The 19902-nt window shown below is 33.9% G+C and overlaps 1 protein-coding gene across 1 annotated transcript in view; it reads left to right on the top strand.

Moving 5' to 3' along the window:
- The window catches only part of LOC129217269 (probable glutamate receptor), a 62874-nt gene extending 44562 nt beyond the window's left edge, over window positions 1-18312 (top strand). Inside the window, exons 7-9 of the mRNA XM_054851541.1 lie at window positions 1677-1921; window positions 2656-2936; window positions 18072-18312. Coding sequence (XP_054707516.1) covers window positions 1677-1921; window positions 2656-2936; window positions 18072-18312 — 767 coding nt within the window. The remainder of the gene's footprint in view (window positions 1-1676; window positions 1922-2655; window positions 2937-18071) is intronic.
- Window positions 18313-19902: the final 1590 nt, after the last annotated feature.

Raw genomic sequence — 19902 nt, forward strand, 5'->3', positions numbered from 1 at the left:
CATTTAAATTCTTCGTTCACTTTAAATTTTGTTCACTTTTTTTATTCCAGCAAAAAAAATCAAACTTCATTCGGTGAATTTAAATTTTCTTTCAATTCAGAATATTCAATGAGGTTGTTTCCTTCAGTCAAAAGTAGTACTTTTTGTCACTGAAATTGATAGAATAAGCAAAAAAAAAAAAAAAAAAAAAAAAATCATGGACGCAGAAAATACTTTCATTTTCCCCAACAGTCATTTTTTTAATTAATTTTTTTAATGTGTCCGATTTTTGAAACAAGGTGTGGTCTTGATGACGTCAAACGTGATGCACTCTACCGCGATTCCACGTTATGATAATCAAAAAGCGAATTAAAATTGCGCAAAACGCTTGCTATCAACAATATTGTTGCCAATACACGTGAGTAAAGATGCAAATTAAATATTTTGCACTGTGAATGGCAACACAGAATGGCATTTCATCATTTGTGATGTCATAGGACAGAAGCATAAACATTGAAGCGCGCTGATTAAAGTAATTTTTTAAAAATATTAAACTTAAACAAACTATTTAAAAAATGGTCAGATCCTATGTTTTTAAGCATGCCCTTTCAGAAAAAAAATACTTTTAGGCGTTTCTTAACATTTAAAAATCAGTGTTTTAGACTCACATTTGATGACCACAAAATATTCTAAAATAATTCATTGGGAGAGGGGTGGGGGGGGGGGTATTACTAAAAGTATATAAAATTGTTTGCAATCGAACCAAGTGATCTTTTAATATTCTACTGTGGTTCTCGCAGTGGAATATTAAAAGGTGTAGCGCTAGTGTTTAATAAATACAAGACTTAAAGCTCTGTGAGGGACATTTATAAATGTCTAAAAAATTGCGTGAGCGTTTTAAAACGTCGTGTACTGCAAATGCACTTATTTTCACAAGCAGTAATTTTTGCGAAAATTAAGATTTCGCTGATCTTGCGAGCTGAAAATGTCGCGAATTTTAAATGAACATGAAAAATCTGTTGGGAAAAAATATTTTATGAAGTTGAAATTTTCGCTCGCGAAAATTAAAGTCTCCCGAAAATAAGTTCTTTTACAGTGTATTTTACACTTTTAACTTTCGACTTACGCGAGGAGTCTGGGAACGCATCCTTCGCATTTCACCGTACAGACACTTGAAGCGTAAATATTTTTTTAGTAGTTTCAAATAATCACCTAAATATTCAATCGATTTTTTTCATGATTTAAGGGGTCACAGTACCTTTTGAACATTTTTTTTTTAAATTTATGAATATTGTGTTTTTCTTTGAAACCATAACATACACACTCATTTTGCAACCAATAATTTATTTTCAAAATCTTAAAATATTGCCCACATTTTTAAAAAAAAATTCAAAAAATTAAGGTGAAATTTCAACTTTTTAAAATCTCTAAGGCTTTTTTGCTTTTGCGCTTATTTAAAAAAAGGTTTTTGCTAAGCAATTACAATATTCATCTCTAAAAATCTGTACATTCATTTTTTTTATATATATGTATTGGAACATTTTCTGTGATTAATTATGTAAAAAACCGTAATTTTTTTTAAAAAATTTTGTTTTTAAAGGTGTAACATGCTCTAAGCATTTGAGTAATTTATAAAATGCTTATCCAATGCACAGAAAAAAAATTGAATAAACTAATAAGTCTTCCAAATCCTTCAGACATCGGAAGCACGAACGGATGGGTTCTGCGAAATGTGTTAACCGCCGCCAGTTTCAGATTTCTGATCGCAGTCTGGATGCTAGGACCTGTCCTCGTTTTGATGTACACTTACCAAGGGGCCATCACGTCCACTTTTGCATCGAACAGAATGAAGCCCCGAATAGACAACATGATGCAGCTCTTCAAGGACACAGATGTCGAATTATGCACTTTGCGGAAGTCCTACCCAGCGGACTGCTTAAAGGTTTGTTTCAAAATACGAAGGTTTTTTTTTTTTTTTCAAGCTCCGTTTGGCTATAAAAAAACGGGTGAATATACAAAAAAAAAAAAAAAAAACTATCGAAAGTAAGGTACAATGCATATTTATTTCTCCACATAATCACCTTGACGATTTAGGTATTTGTCGTACCTGTGCACAAACTTTTCTATATCTCCTCATAGAACGTTTGACTGAACCAATGATTGAAAGTGATTTTTGACGGTGTTTTTGGGACCCAGTGAGCACGAAGTTTTCTGTAACGCAACCGTTCTATAAATATAGAATATAGGGACGATCTCGGAACTTCTGGAAATTGCATCGATAATTCACATATCGTGAATCTTCAATTTTCCTTAACCGCTTTGTCGACTCGTTGAACAAGGTCATCTGTAGCCAGACTTGAGTAGTAGGCTACTTGCGATCTGTAGCCCACACTTCACGCTTGCAGGTTACTCAACTACTTTTCCTCCGCAAACTTCCTTAGATTCAGTTTCAACATCAAGAATGCTTCACATCTTAAAATTGCTTATTTTATGTTTTTTTATGCAAGTTTCAGAATCGATAGCCAGAAGGTGCCGCCAAATATTTAATTTTTGTTATTGCTGGTTTTCTTATTTCCCTCAAAATGTCAATTTATTATGAGTGAATTTTCGATTGCATTCATTCACGCAGGGAATTCATTTTCCACTGAAGCTTTACAAATATTTCTTCCTCTTCAGAAACTGATTGGTACCGAATACGAGTCGCTGTGGCACCGAGCAAAAAAAAATCTGAAGCCACCGCCGACCGAAACCTATCCCCCCTGGCTGGATGAAGTGGAGGATGGGAAATGCGTCTTCGTGGCAGAAACGCTCTTCATGAAGTCCATCGTGGGACAGAGGTTCAAAGAGACCGGGAAATGCGCTCTTCGGGTCACGCCGACGGATTTCTGCACGGCCTACATAGCGTTCGCATTCAGGAGGAATTTTGCTGCTGAGACTTTTAGAAAGTTTGACCAGAGGTGATAAGCATTATTAATTACTAGTGGTACCCACAAGGCTTTGCCCGTAATAGAAAAATTAAAAGGTCTTTTGGTTCGCCTGTATATTTACAAATAATGTAAGGCGAATTTTCTCGCCAATTGGCTTGTACCCGTGTTACGATTCTACGTTATGATAATATCGTATCTCGCCAACTGACTTGTGCCCATGTTACGGTTCAACGTTATGATAATTTCGCAATTTCCATTTCGTAATTTCGTAATTCCGTAATTTCCAATTAATAATCCATCTTATGATAATTTTGTTCTTAAAATTGGAATAGAAAAATAACCACATCGAATTTCCGAAAAACCGCTTCGAGGTGCACACCCCCATGCTACAAACTAACTTTGTGCCAAATTTCATGAAAATCGGCCGAACGGTCTAGGCGCTATGCTCGTCACAGAGACCCAGACATTCAGACATCCTACAGACATCCTCCGGACAGAGAGACTTTCAGCTTTATTATTAGTAAAGACAAAACATCGAATTCGTAATCAGGAGAAATTTTGCTGTTATCACTTAGAAAGTTTGATCAAAGGTGATTCACAATATAATTTAAAAAGAAGAAGTTCCGTCTAAAACTAAACGAGCCTACTTTCCCGTATACCAATATCGACTTTCTAATATTTGATCAATATTCTCAAGATGAGCTTAAATTGAATTATTTTGAACATAACTAACCGTAAAGGAGTCGGATTCGGAGTCGACTGCCCTAAAATTCTAGGTGTCGGAGTCGGGAGTTATTAATCTTCAAGAGCTATTTCCAACAAAAGTTTTTTGAAGTAAATCCGCCTTTGAGTTCGGGATCTACATTGACTTTTAGTTTCGCCGTAGGCACTAATGTGAAAGGATTTGAATTGCTCAAAATTGAACGGAAAATCGTTCAAATCAAAAAGATATTTTCTATACATGTTCTTCTTCAAAACCTTTTTCCTACAAAGTTTCTTTGAAGCAAATTCGCCTCTAAGTTCGGGATTGCCTTGAATTTCTCCGTAGGCGCTAATGTTAAGTTTTTTGAACTGTTCAAAATTGAACGAAAAATAGTTCAAATCAAAAAGTGAAATATGGCAATGAGCTGAGATCGCTAAGATCTCTCTGAGATCTTTGAAAAAAAGATCAAAGCGGACTATTCACTCAAAAGTTATTAGGGGGCTGGGAAGGGGGGCAGACAGACAGAGAGACAGACATTATCCCCATCTCAATACCCTACTTTCCAATTTTTTTAATATTTGGATATTTATTTAATTATTTTATTTATTTTTGACTTTTTTTGTTTTTTTTGTTTTTTGAGATATTCTTAAGATGCACTAAGCCTTCTTTCATACTTTTTTTCTTCTTTATCTGACTTTTACTGGGAGAGTAAGCTAAAAAAAAGAGCTTACATTCGAGTTTAAGTGAAATTATGTAGCCAAATCATTCGGGAGGCTCGATCAAAGTTGATTATCATTCGCATTCAGGAGAAACTATACTGCTAAATCATTTGGAAGGTTCGACCAAAGTTGATCAGCATTATTAATTTGAAAACACATCATTCACATTCAGGTGAAATTTTGCAGCTAAATCATTTGGAAAGTTCGACCAAAGGTGACTAGCATTAGTAATTTCAAACCATAGCATTCGCATTCAGGAGAAATTTTGCTGCTAAATCAGTTAAAAATTTTGACCAAAGGTGATTCGCATTATTCGTTTTTTAATAAAACAGCCTACATTCGTATTCAGGAGAAATTATGCTGCAAAATTATTTGGAAAGTTCCACCAAAGATGATCAGCATTATTGATTTCAAAACATAACATTCGAGGTTCAAAAGAAATTTTTTGCAGCAAAATCGTTTAGAAAGTTTAATTCTAGATAATTTTGCAGCTATACTATCACATTACTGACACTATAGCTTACTATAGTGTCACATCATTTGACTAGATTATTCACATTATTTATTTTTTAAAGCAGTGAATCAAATTTGCGACTAACTAATTTTTTGATGGAACCCATTTAACTGAAAACCAGGGTTCTTGACATGATATTTTAACATCACCCTCAAGGGAAAAAATGCTTCAATTAAAGTTGAAGGATGCCTTTCCCATCCACTATGAGTAAATTAAGTAAAACGATTCGTAATATAAAACGGTCTGAAGGTGAAAATGCAATTAATAAGCACAAATAACACGAAGCAAAAAACAAAAAACGTGATCAAACTAATATCTATCCCTCTCTTATGTCAATGTTCATCATGAAAATGGTTTTCGGGTCACTTTTAATGATTGTGTAAAATATTTAAAATACAGGGTGGTTATAAAATACCGTGAGGTGTTCAGAGCTCTCTAGCGAGTGAATAGTGGGCGAAACATTGTCAAATTTCACGGGCATTCACAGTAGACCATGGGATTTCGATTTCTGATTAAAAAAAAAAAAAAAAATTAGTACCAAAAATCGCCACCTTTGGAAACTGTAGCTTTGAAAAGGTGTATTACTGTGACTATTGAAGGATTAAATGCTAACTGATAAAATATATGCATCAATTTTATTCACAAAATATGATTTTTACCAACAAGTGAGGTTCAATATGACCAACATCGAGATTTTCAGGTACTGCATACAATGCACAATATTTTCCACACCTCCGGGGGAGGGGGGATTAATTCCGCCTACCTGTAACACTTTTCTAGTTTTGAAATTTGAGGTATCGGGAATGTGTCGCAGATACACAACTCCGTTACGAAATCCCCATGGTTAAAAATCACAAGGTTAAAGATTGGGTGACAACGGTCTCCTTACCGTAGGAAATGCATGACTATTAAAACTGCTGTTAAAGAAATGTTGCCGCCATACACTCGGTACCTAAAGTATAGTGCCTAGAAAGGGCATAAGGAAGGGCATGAGGAGCATAACGTACTCCTCGAGCGCAGCGCCATCTGGATTTTCCTCAAATCTGACCTCACTTTTTCTTCGTCGATCGACACACTACTCTTTCTAGGCACTATACCTGAAGCCCAACATGGGATAGTGCATGGGGTAGTGTCATGTATCTTACATGAATATTATTCAGAAAGAAATCCTTTCTGCCGCACCGAAATTTCTTCCTGGCGACTTTTAGTAAAATTCTTCCCTTGTTACAAATTGAAGTGATGTGTGCTTTTAATTGACATTTTTTGGTATTTAATTCTTCAGTACTCGCAAGTAATACGCTTTTGCTGCGCCAAAGTTCCTCCTGGTGGTGACTTTTGGTACTATTTTTTTTTTTTTATTGTAAAAATTGGAATCTCATGGTCTGATATGTACGTCCATGAAATTTGGCAATGCTTCACTTGTTAGAGGGCTCTGAACACTTCACGTTATTTTATAACCACCCTGTATATCCATTCTTATTTTCACATCATTTTACAAATGCTTTTTTTTTCCCGTCTTTACTCGCTAAATCTACTATTCTTAGATTTACTTCAACGAGAGCAGCCAGCCCGTCATTTCAAACTTTTCTGGGGAGGGGGAGGCAAAGGGGGGAGCGAAAAAAAAAAAACGATTTTTTTTTTTTTTTTTTTTTTTTTTTTTTTGCGAGTTGGTATAATGCGAAAAAGTTGCGATTGGTGAAGACGACTTAAAAAAACAAAAACAAAAAAAAATGGTATCAGATAATATATTTCGGATCGCGCAAGGAGCCTAAAAATTCGGAAAAATTGAAAATTTTATGTTTTTTTTACGAATTTTTAAAAATTTTTGTTTTAATGTTTTTTTGAATGTTCTAAGACGGAAAAGTTGCGATTGGTGACACCTTGAGAAATTAAAAAGAAATGTTGAAATCGAATAATACCTTCTAATTCAGGAACAAGTTTTAAAAATCGGGAAAATTGAGAATTTCAGCCTTTCTTTGAGATTTAAATAAATGGTGCTTTTTTTTTCTTTTTGTTTTTTTTCCCAGTAATATAGAAAAAACTCTTTTAAAAAGTACTATATTCCACAAAAAAATTAATTTATTTCTTGATTTTGAAGGTAACTTCTAACCATGCAGAAGACCCATTCTTTACAGTAATTAGCCATTTTTAGATAATAGAAGATTATGAAATATTCAGCAAAATCTCTACTATCCAGCATACAAGTCTTTTTTTTTTAAGTGTTACTTGTTGAACCTAATTAATCCGTTTTTTTGGAAAACTTCGACATAATTGACCTGGATTTCAATCTTGCTCTTATGTTAACCATCTCTTGATTTTAATTTGCAAACTTTAAGCGAAGCCACGTGTCTTCTCCAAAGACATAGCGAATTGCAGTGCTTCATATCTAAATGAACACGAATTTCACTAGACTACTTACACATCATAGGTTATGATGGTACTAAAATTTCTACTAGGTGAAAATTGGCGCGATTCTTTAATTCGAAATTTATGTGGGACGACCATTGCAATGGGCTATTTGTTTATTCCATTTCATCAAATTGTATTTTCGAAACTTTTTCGGCATTTGAATGGTGGTTCAACAAAACGGTTCAAGTTCATTTTCTGGACCAATAGGAGAACGTCTCAGAGGTTGTGAAAAATCCAGATGAATTTATACTCATGTTTCCAAAAAAATTTGATTATAAATTAGGTTCAACAAGTAACACTTAAAAAATAACACTTGTATACTGGATAGTAGAAATTTTGCTGAATATTTTATAATCTTCTATTATCTAAAAATGGAAATTACTGTAAAGAATAGGACTTCAGCATGGATAGAAGGCCTTCAAAATCAAGTAATAAATTAATGTTTTTGTGGAATATAGTACTTTTTAAAAGGGTTTTCTCCATATTACTGGGGGGAAAAAAGAAAAATAATAGACCATTTTTTTTAATCTCATAAAAAAAACCCTGAAATTCTCAATTTTCCGGATTTTTTAGGCTTATTCCTGAATTAGAAGGAAGAAAGAAAAAAAAAATAGACCATTTTTTTAAATCTCAAAGAAAAACTGAAATTCTCAATTTTCCCGATTTTTTAGGTTTATTCCTGAATTAGAAGGTATTATTCGATTTCATCATTTCTTTTTAATTTCTCAAGGCGTCACCAATCGTAACTTTTCCGTTTTAGAACATTAAAAAAAAACATTGACACAAAATTTTTAAAAAGTCCATAAAATTTTCCATTTTTGCAAATTTTCAGACTCGTTGCGCGATTCGAAAGATATTATCCAATATCAAAATTTTTTTTATGTATTTTGAGTCTTCAACAATCGCAACTTTTCCGCACTATAGCAACTCTCAAAAAAAAAAAAAAGTTTTTTTCGCTCCACCCTAGTATTTACTCAATGCAAATTATATTTAAAAGAACATCAAAAACCACTCCCTCACAAATAAAAATTCAATGATTTCTCCAAGTCAGGTGGGAGGGGGTAATTTTCCCCTCTTGATCTTGTCCTCTCCCCAAGGGGGGGGGGGGAAGGGCGAGGACAACATTTTATTTTGCATAGTCCAATCAACATGAAGATGGTTAATTGTCAAGATCCTTGCTTATTCAGTTAGATGAGCTCTGTCAGCTTAGGAAGTAAATTAGTTACAGTAAACTCCCAAATATCAGCGAAGTTGAGTTGCACGAGTGCCGAGGATGATAAACATTGCAGATAAACCGCAAAGAAACTAAAGTGAGATAAAAATAAGGTAAACATTTTCCTTCCCCAAGAACTTAGCTGTATTGATACATATAATACTTTCTTCAAATACTGAAAATATTTGCGGTACAGTAAAAATGTTTTGTATTTTATGTATGCATGTAATTACTTAACATCAATATAGATATAGAACAAGTGTACGTTCGACGAAGAAAGCACAAAAAAAAAGCATAAATAAAACAAAAACAACTGAGTATAAATTTGCAATTTTTCGACAAAAAGAAAAAAAAAAAGCCATCGGCATTTGCTTTTGCTTCGAAAATACATGCTTCTGATTGTTATCGCGGATAATCCGCCCCGCGGATAGTCGGGTGTTTACTGTAGTTGCAAATTTGATTCAGACAGCATAGTGGGAGTTTACTGTAGTTGCAAATTTGATTCAGACGGCATAGTGGAAGTTTACTGTAGCTGCAAATTTGATTTAGACAGCATAGTGGTAGTTTACTGTAGTTGCAAATTTGATTCAGGCAGCATAGTGGGGGTTTACTGTAGTTGCAAATTTGATTCAGGCAGCATAGTGGGGGTTTACTGTAGTTGCAAATTTGATTCAGACAGCATAGTACTATCTTTCAGTGAAAATTATTGTGAGTAATTGTAAAGGGATCTAAATAGTATTGAGAGTTTTTAATTTGTGTCCTTTGGACTAAATAAAGTTCCGTAGAAGCAATAAATTTTTAACCTAGAAATTCAAGACAATAAATATAGTGTCTCAGAGACATATTTACAAAGATCGCATATTTTGTTTATGGCATTTGGATCCACCTCGTATAATGTGCACTGTTCTGCGGTTATATAAGATGGCTTTTGAGTGCGATATTTGAGACCGAAAATTGCAGTGTCAGCCTAAGTTCTTGGAAAATACCGGCAAGAATTAATCAACCTTCTATTCGCCAGTAGAACGACATTCTCTTATCAGCTTCAATGATAACCTTATAAGGACCAAATGGAATTTTTTCTCCGTCTTTAATGAACAGAGAATATATTATTTCCGCCTCCACGATAATTGCATAAAAAAATTAACATCCTGTCTTCTCGTCTGTCTTGCTCTTCGAGCTGATCTTTCTCATGGCCTTTGTCACTGACATTCAACAAAATCAGTTATATTAGTTACTGCTTCCTGTTTTCGAGGAACTGGGCCTAAGAAATACGACAGGGCATAAAGAAGCCTTTCTTAGTTCTTTTGAGAAGTTTATTCATAAGGTCTCTTCTTACGTCAGGGTCATTGATAAGAGTGAGCTCCTAAATGGATTATTTTTGTGCTTCTTTGAAAAAAAGAAATGGCGATTAAAAGTTCCCGAGATTGTGTTTCTTTTGTAATTTAGCGAACAATTTCTGAAATTTGAGTCTGGAAAAGGCTAAGATTGGAGATAAATGAGGTTATTGTTAGTGGGAAAAGGTCAATAACAGATTTTTTTTTTCTTTTTCTTTTTGATAATCCAAAAATAAATTGTTGTATCGTTATCAGACATTCATTCCGTAAGACGTTTGACATAGGGCAATATTTATCAATGCAGTGTTTTGTGTTTACAAACCAATTATCCCATGGAATTGATAACGAGTGGTTATGTCCAATGTCCATTTGGTGAGAAACCTTCTGCTCTTATCGCTGACATCGCATGTACCAAAACTATGACTGTTGTCAAAACTCCTTCTTACAATTCGGAAATTGAAAAAATATTAATTTGAGAGATTAATTTGTGATAGAAAATGCGTTAGTTATCGGCTCCGAATCTCCATCTCCCCAAAAGCGACGGCGCACATTTGCGGAGTTTTGAAATCGTCTACCACAAGACATCGGTGTCCTGAAACGTTGATTTTTCATATTTTTTATGGATATCTACACTTTAATTAACAAAAACCGTTCAAAAAGGGTCCAACACGAACTGGGCCCTGTTAGACTTTAGAGGAAACTGGGGATTTTCTTTGGACAATATCGTTTAAAAAAAATATAGTCTTATAAAAAATGGAGACAGCAGTAAACTATCTTGTCCCATGCCAATTATGAAGCAGTCTAAACATTTTGTCGAAAATCCAAGTGAGAAATTGCGAGCAGGGCGTCATCTTTGGTAGGCTCCATCTCGGGGCAGAACTTTTTAACACGCTTTTATTAGCTTCACCTGTATGTATGTATGTATGTATGTATGTATGTATGTATGTATGTATGTATGTATGTATGTATGTATGTGTGTGTGTATGTATGCATGTATGTATGTATCGTGTAACGGAATCTTGCAGCTCAAATTTCGCCCAATTCCTGCGATCGGATTCTTTTGAAATTTGGCACGCAACCTCAGACCCGATGACAATGCAATATTCTGTAATCAAATTAATTAATTAACTCTTTTAATTGTTAGTTTCCTCCAATTTTAATCAATATTTTGGCACAAATCCAACAATGTGAGAAAGGAAAATTTTTAAAAAATACATTAAAAAATGCTTGCAAAAATTATTTAAAAATATCTACAAAAACCTTTAATTTTTCTGCATTAGACAAAATTTGTTCCAATGTTCTAAGGTAATTAGAACATGAAATATAATTGTTTTTAACTAATTTCACGCCAAAATTTAGGTGAGCCTTCAATTGGAAATTCATTGCTGATTGGACCATTGTTGAACAAATCTTTTATTCAAATGCATCTCAAATTTTCAAAGTAATATAAATATGATTTCCGAAAACATACATCGATGATTCACAGTAGCTTCCCATCGGGGTGCCCTTGTCTTAACTTTAAGATATTACCTCGCAGTCGTTTTATAAAAAATTTTGTCGTCTGATAATTCTCCAACATAAGACTATAAAACAGAAAAATAAAATAATAGTTTAAAAAAAACACGCTTTCGTAGCAAGATGAACTAAAAAGTGAAAAATAATCTTTGAATGATAGTAGTTGACCAATCACTTAATTTTAGTGTAATACAAAAAAGCGTGGGGGGCTTCTTATCAGTTGTCTTGAGTTTCTTCCATTTGTTGTCCAAGCAAAAATGTCAATAGACAACACCTCACGCTTTTACACTGTATCCAAAAAATTTTTTGTACTAAAATGTGCCTTTAGCTTTCTTTATTCTGAATTTTAACACGTGTTTGATCCCGAGACTATGAAGGTAACTCTCCTGTCTAGATTGAAATGAGCTAGACCGAAAATTATAATATATCTTCTTAAGTACGAAACTTTAATGATGTGTAAGCCTTGATTATATCGTTTATGCGTCACCACACAACAATTTTGTGAGCTAACTTTGTGCAAGCAATGCAGTGAAGTGCATTAAATTCATATTTTGAGTCAAAAATTATTTGCTTTACCAAATTTCTGAGATTTGCGACTATATTGTTCTGGTGAGTGATACATATTTAAAATGAAAAAGGTGTAACCCTGAAGATAGATAAAATACAGAAGAAAAAAAAAAGGAAGAATGTGAGGCAAAGTGAAATCGTACAGATTACTTATCTTTTTCAAAATGAGGCTCTAAGTGTTTATCTAAAGAAAGAACAGTGTACTTTGTAATAAAACCTTGCATTCAAATAATGTTTTATATTATTGGCAAAAAAAATTTTTCTTCTAAAGTGAAAATTTTTAACTTTTTTCTCGTGCAGCAAAATGAAAAATAAAATATTTTTCTAATGAAATATTATTTGATTTTGAAAATCATCTTTGATCAAACGAATGAATGAATAAAAGAATGAATGAATAAATGAATATGGATAATCAAACAATAAGTAAGTAAATTAATTAATGTATTTTAAAAATAAATGAATGAATAAAATAGTGAATGAGTCAATAAATAAGTGATTTATTAAATGAGGAAATGCATAAATTGATAAACGAGTAAGTGCTTTGTTTAATAAATGATTAAATAAATAAACGAAATGAACAATTTCAATTTTCCCCGCATGCACTTGACTAATTGTGCAAATTATTTAAAATAAAAAATAAGCTTAACATTAAATTTAAAAAAAAAAATCTGCACCGAATATTGTAAGTCTCCATTAATATTTTAAATGTTAATAGTAAGAACTAAATTATTTCATAAAAACAAAAACAATTTTTGACTTACAACAAAATAGTATTACAATATGAGTAACAAGTTTTGAAAAATGCTTTTATTATTATACAGTAAAACCTGTAAAGTTGACCACCTTTGTAAGTTGACCACCTGCCTATGTTGACCGCTTTTATCGGGAACAGAATGAGTTCTATCTTATATAATGAAGGAAAACCTCTGTAACTTGACCACCTCTCTATCTTGACCACCTGTCTATCTTGACCACTAATGTACACCAAATTTGGTTTGGAAAATTGTGCAAAACCCTTTGTAAGTTGACCACTTGGTTCATTTTTTAAAATTTAATGAAGCAAATTATTTTATTTTATTTTTATTTATTTTTTTATAGCCTTCCATGAATAATTTTAATGCTTTGATGCAGGGTTGCCAACTGCTCCGCAAAATTAGCTTAATTCCGCAGCTCCACAAAAAAGTTATATTGCTCCTCATTTCCCGGTCGAACGTTTTCAAGCATGACATAGTGTTTAAAGCTGTTTTTCTTTTGTTCTATTTGAGATAGCCTTTTTTACTCTGTGAATGAACTAGGAGAGTCCAGCTTGTTGCTCTTTGTGTTATAAGTTTTACATAAAATAGCTTCAAAAAGAAAGTTAGTTGAACTTGAGGTTGATAAAAAATATGAAATATTAAAATTAATTGAAAAGTGGGAAAGCAAGAAAAAATTAGCTGACTCATATGGAATTTTTAAAACTACAGTGTCTAATTTAGTAAAAACAAAAATATTTGAATAACATTTTTAATTATTGTTTCAAAGTAATGTTAAACAATGAAAATGAGTTGAACAGAAAGAGTAAGTGTGAATTTGTCAAAAAATGAATACATGATGCAAAAAAAAAAAAAAAAAAAAAAAAAAACATCAGTATTACCCTTTATAAGTTGACCACCAAAGTACTGCACCGCAAGTGGTCAACTTACACAAGTTTCACTGTACTAGAAAATCTCCCGTCAAGGTCTGACGGGTGAAAGTTGCTTCTACTCTTCTAAATTTAAACGCAGCCATTGCCTGTTTGGTGACATTTTGATGTTTGAAACTTTAACCCTAACTCCAGTGGCTTAACCCTAAACTCCAGTAGGTAGCGTTCATTGTAGACCACAGGGAGGCTAAAAGAAGGAGCCTCATCTCCTTTGGCAGCGGGGCGAAAAAGTGACCGGATTATTCCATCGCCAATGGTGGCGCTAGTGGTCCATCTCTCGCAGTTCGCTCGCCTGATTTAACCGACCCCGAGTATTCGACTGGGTGGATGCCGGCAGTTAGCTAGTTTGGGGCCATTGATACGAAAAATTTGTTGGAACTCAATAATATCGCGCGGTCAGCACGATGGACCTAAAATTACTTTCTTTCTTATATTTGTTCTAGAATTTAGACATTAATTCTGTGTGTCCTCGATCTTCTTTCTCCTTAGTTCTTTTACTCCAATTAATTTATGCAGCAACTTCGATCAACCCTCTCCCCCCTCCCCCATAAATTTTGCATGATATAAGCTCATTTAAAATTAAATATTTCACAGTAATATGTGCAATAATATTTAGTTTCTTTTTTTTGTTTACTTCTGCTGAAAAAGCCGTTTTTCCCCCCCTTTTTTTTCTGGTGGATTAATCTTTAAAAACGATAAGAAAAAAAATAATTAATACTTTGAACATTGAAAAAAAACTGCTTTTTCGTTAGTTAATTGTGAACAATTAAAAAAGAATCTTACAAGAAAGTGCTATTTAATTCAAGCGTTAATCTAGTTTATTGCTTATATTTATCAAGCTAAGTTTCGTTTTCACTTACCATAATTACTTGGTTCTTTTATTCCAATATTTGGTTCTGTTACACCGAGTTTCTTTATCCTGCACCACCCCCCACACACACAAATTTCGTGCGATATTAGCTCATATAACTTAATATAGTTCACTGTATTATGTGCACCAATATTTAGTTTCGTTTTTGTTTAATTAATTACTTTTGCTGAAATAACATTTTTTTTCTTTTTATTTCGTTGGATTTATCTTTAAAAACGATTAGAAAAAATATTAACACTCTGTATATTGAGAAAAAAAAATTGTTTATCGTTAGTTATTAGTGAACAATTACAAATAATGTTACAAGAAAGTGCTATTTATTACAAGCGTTGATCTAGTTTATAGCTTATATTTATCACATTGTGTTTCGTTTTCACTTACCATAGTTACTTTCTTTCTCCTCCTCCCATACATAAATTTCGTGTGATATAAGCTTACATAAAACTTTATGTATTACGTTTAGTTTGAAATTGTTGCTCTGCTCTGGATTTAAGTGAAATTTGAAGGAAAAAAAAAGCAAAACATAAATATTTTGATGAAAATTATAAGTTAAACAGTTCAATCTTAATTTCAATTGAATTCTCTACATGAGTGCGTTATTGAGTTTTTCTACTACAGTGGAGTTTCTATTATTCAAGTTAAGCATATGTGAAATTTAATAAATAAGAAGAAAAAGGACATGGAAATATAACTAGAAGGAAACAAAATTAGTGATTTAAATTCCAAAACTTTAGTTGTTCATTGCTACTCTCTTTCTATTTTTTTAAATGAATAACTTTAAAATCAAGTCTTCTCGCTTACTGTTAAAATTAAATGCATAGTACTCAGAAAAATTATGAAAACCGGATCGTAATTTACGGGTTTTATTGGGAGAAAATGTTTTCAAAAGCCAGCTAAAATCATTTTTAGTTTCATGGCAAATGAGCAGAACAGCCATATCAAAAACAATATACAAAATAGAACACAAAATTGCACAACACATAACAAGAATGAATGCTCGCTAAAGTCGTAGCAGAAATACAAATTAAACACATCGAATGCAAAATATGCCAAAAACCTAGGGTGGAGTAAAGTATTCTATGCTTCTTTGAACAGCTTTCATGGCGAAAGTAGTTTAATACTTCCAAATATACAGGTGATAGTTTTTAAAACACACTTGTTTACAATGCTTCGCTACGAGCGAAAAGATATAAGTAGTGCGAGAGATGATACTCTAGCGGCCTCTGGCGGAAGTGGAATTTTGTTGCCAAACTGCTAACATGGAGATTCGTCTTCTTCCTTTTACTCCCTGGTAGACCACTTTTTCGTTTCTTCAATCCCCTGAAATGACACAGTCTTACCAGTAAAACAGTTAAGTGACCGGATCGAGTTCAGCCTTGTCACAATAATTTCCCTGCATGTTAAAAATTACCAAAACATATTATCAAATTATCATGCCATGACGCAAGTTTCATTGTTGAAACACGCGGGTTACTCGATCATTGGCTATTATATATATATATGAGGATGCGTTGTTCTTCAGAGATAAATTTTTTCCTGACTGGAATCTGAACAGATTACATGTGTTACTACATAGTAAAATTTTATCAGATAGATTGTGTTTAAAAGAAAGTAAATGTTTGACCATTGCACTTTGCCCACATTCCCCTACGTAATAAAAAGATTTTTTCCTTCCTTTTTACTACAATAGGGAAGTTGCAACCTATTAAATGTTCATATTTTGGCTATTGGATATTGTTAATTGACCCTCAAAACTAAAAAATTCACCATCGCCGAATTTTAAAACACCGTGGTTGATTTTTAATGATTTTTCCAAAATCCACCAGCAAAAGTGCGCGCTTCTGAAACGTCACGAGCCTACGTCACAGGGCGCGAATGGGCAGCCTTCGGCCGAAGATCCCTTGTTTTCGCTAGGAACATTTTGAGCGCGCTGATATTTTTATTTTTTAGAAATTCAATAATCCTTTTGAACACACTATGGAGACCGGATTCGTTAAAGCACAATCTAAATAATCTTCCTCATGTAACATCAATGATGATATTCGAATATTTCCGAGAGGATGAGAGGTTTAATGTTCCAGAAACACGAGGAGTTAAATGCGAGGAGATAAGCCTTTTACGTTTCGTCTTCGAAGTCGCATGCGTGACCTTCGGCTTCTCCCCTACCGGAAGAGCGCATGACGTCACTTCCTATGCCATTTGACGTCACAAGTACTTGACCTTTAAAAATTAATTTAAAAAAAAAACTTCTTATCGTATCGCAAAATTTTTTTCACCTATGATGTTCATACATGTTACTCTATCATATAAAAATAAAATTGAAATATCGAAAACTTCCCTATTGATTACCTCTACTATATTGTCAGGAAAATAACATAAGAAAACATAGAATTCCGCTCCCAGAGTTTTCGAATAATTTTCCCCACATTCAAGTACCAACTTCCTAAATTACCAGAAAGCCCAACAAGAACCTTGGATTCCAGTTTTGTTATCAGCACTAAACAATTAACGAGAAAACAACATTCGATTGCTCAATCCCCTATTGAGCTATTAGCTAAAAATTTAATCAGCACTTGTGCTCTTTAGGGTCAATATATGAACCAAATTTCGTTGTATTTCACCCGTTCCTTCCTAAGATATAGCAAGCATGCATAACGGAGAAAGCGTTCGATTCTTCCACCATCTTGGAAGAATTGGCGCCAAAAACTAATGGGCACCAATTCACATTGGGGTATGTAAGCGTATTTAATTTCTTTTGATTTCATGCAGTAGGTTTTGCTATAGAGCGGAATCAAAAAAAAAAAAAAAAAAACCGGCGGTCACATACATACAGACAAACAGACATATTCAAAAAATGATGAAATGGACCCAGCACACCTCTAATTGTGTAAATCCGTCAAAATTCGAAAATTTTCACAAATCCAATACTTTCTTTTATGTAATGGGTGTAGAAGAAATTAAAAGCCACTCTTACGTGATAATTAAACCAATCTGACGTTATACTTCCTAATGTTATAAATTTGAAAACTAATTTCAATAATTATCCATAATGGGGTCGTTTCCAAAATTTTAAAAGTATTTTTTTCTGAAAGAGAATGCTTAAAAACACAGGACCTGACCATTTTTTAAATAATTTGACTAAGTTTAATATTTAAAAAAAATTATTTTAATCGTTGCTCTTTCATTGTTTAACGCTTCTGCCGATGACATCACAAATGATGAAATGCCATTCACTGTTGCCATTCAGAAGAGCACAATATTTAATTCGCATCTTTACTCACGTTTACTGGCAACAATATGGTTGATAGCAAGCGTAGAGGCAATTTTTAATTCGCTGCTCGATTATCATAACGTGGAAGCGCAGTGGAAAAATGCGCCAAAGGACATCATTTGTGACGTCATTAAGACCACGCCTTGTTTGAAATATCGGACATTTTAAAAAATTAATTCAAAAATAACTGTTGGGAAAATGAAAGTATTTTCTGGGTCCATGTTATTTTTTCTGCATATTCTATCAATTTCTGTGACTAAAAGTAGTACTTTTGACTAAGCAAACCCCATTACACATTATTAATTTTATTATAAGTACCATTCTATTTCTGTCATTTGCATCACCATTAACGCAAAATATCTTTCCAGGTTACTTTGGTACAACGAAGGTCGCTTAGAAAGGCGTGAACTATTGGAATCGCTTGCGGATTACGACGTTTGCGCAAGACAAGCTCCCTCTGCAACTAGAGCACTTAAGTTCGGTGACCTGAGTGGGGCGTTTCTTGTGCTCGGTGTCGGAGCAGCAACAGCTACTATCACATTGTTGCTAGAAATAATGGTGTTCAGATCTTTCGGAAGAAAAAATAAAATACATACTAATAATCAATAAATGCAATTGTCAGAAATTCGAACTAAAAAGCAGTCATATCTGTATCATAAATATCCACAAAACAAATAACATACTGTCCGATATTTTAACGTGAAACCTTACTCGATTTTGCGCATGCGTCAGGTCTCTTCCGACCATTTGCATCACCATTAACGCAAAATATCTTTCCAGGCTACTCTGGTACAACGAAGGTCGCTTAGAAAGGCGTGAACTATTGGAATCGCTTGCGGATTACGACGTTTGCGCAAGATAGAGTCCCTATATGAAAACGTAGTTTTCAGAGTTGCGACAATAGCTACGCTCGGAAAGCGCAGCCGGTTTCATGGGAAAGATAGGGTTGCCGTCGAGCTGCAAGATTGGCTCCTTGTTCGCTTTTGAGCTTCCTTTAAAAAATAGTCACAAGCGGGAGCGGGAAGAGTGGCTGAAATGGGTTCCGAAGGTACAGTGACTAGAATACCTAGTGTGCCGTTCGGCGCGAAAAAACTGAATACGAAACTAAGCCATCCAAGAGGTGGCGCTAATATCGATAGCGAGGTAGCTGTGAGTATATCGGAGCGAAAGTAAAGATTCATTTACTCCCTTATTTTTCGCATTTTTTTATTTTTTCAGCACTAAAAGAAGGAGATGCGGAAAATATTCTTATTTAATTTTTTTTTAATCATTCGATCATCTTTTCTATAGAAAAATTTGGAGCAATAAATAGATTGCTGTCGTTAAGATGCAGGGTTCCCGATAGAGCCAAGGCCCGATTATGGGGAGGGGGCTAGGCCGCAGCTTTTTTTTGGAATCCTCATGTTTGCAAACCTTACTAATTTGGCCATCGGTTGAAACAACTTCAACCATTTGGTGGGCCTTAGGCCAGGGCTTAGTTTGCCCTGGATAGCGCGTAAGAATCGCGCAATTTTATAGGAAATCTCACTCGAAAAATATTTCGATGCGGGATTTTCTCGCGATTTTTTCACCCCTGTTAAATTAAATAAAAGGGTTTTTAAAAAAATCTCTCAATTTTTGAATATCTCTCTAATTTCAACAGAGGGCGAGTTTGAGGGCGGCACCTTACAGTGATCATTATTCCTGAATTTTATTTCAGTTCAAAAGTCTGATAATTTGATGTTAGAACAGTCAGGATTAAGAAAGGTTGGCTGACAAAATTTTTCATCTGCAGATAATTTTTTTTCTTCCTTACATGCGAGAATGGGCGATTTTTAGGAGGTGGTCTCTTTTTTACTTCGAACGATAGATATTTCGCCAAGTTTTGAAATTTTGAAGGGACCGTACCGGGAACTAAAATGGGTCTTTCCCGTTTAATACTTTTTCTCCATTTATCACATGCCGAAAATTCCGTTCGATTAAAGTATCAGAGAAGTGTAATTCACAGACTACGCACATTTCATGAGAGATTTGTCTGCTCTGGGAATAAACTTTTCCCAGAGTTTTCTTTCGCTCTCATCAGACGGAATACGAAAAAATGAAAGTTTAGTTCCATTCTTTTTGTACCCTGTATTACAAGCTGGCACAAAACAGTGCTTTTGTCTAATAGCGTACCTACGGAGTCTGGAGCCCCTGACGAACTTAAGAAATTGTGCCCTT

The sequence above is a fragment of the Uloborus diversus genome, chromosome 1 (genome assembly GCF_026930045.1).
Source record: "Uloborus diversus isolate 005 chromosome 1, Udiv.v.3.1, whole genome shotgun sequence".
In the NCBI taxonomy this organism is placed as follows: domain Eukaryota; kingdom Metazoa; phylum Arthropoda; class Arachnida; order Araneae; family Uloboridae; genus Uloborus; species Uloborus diversus.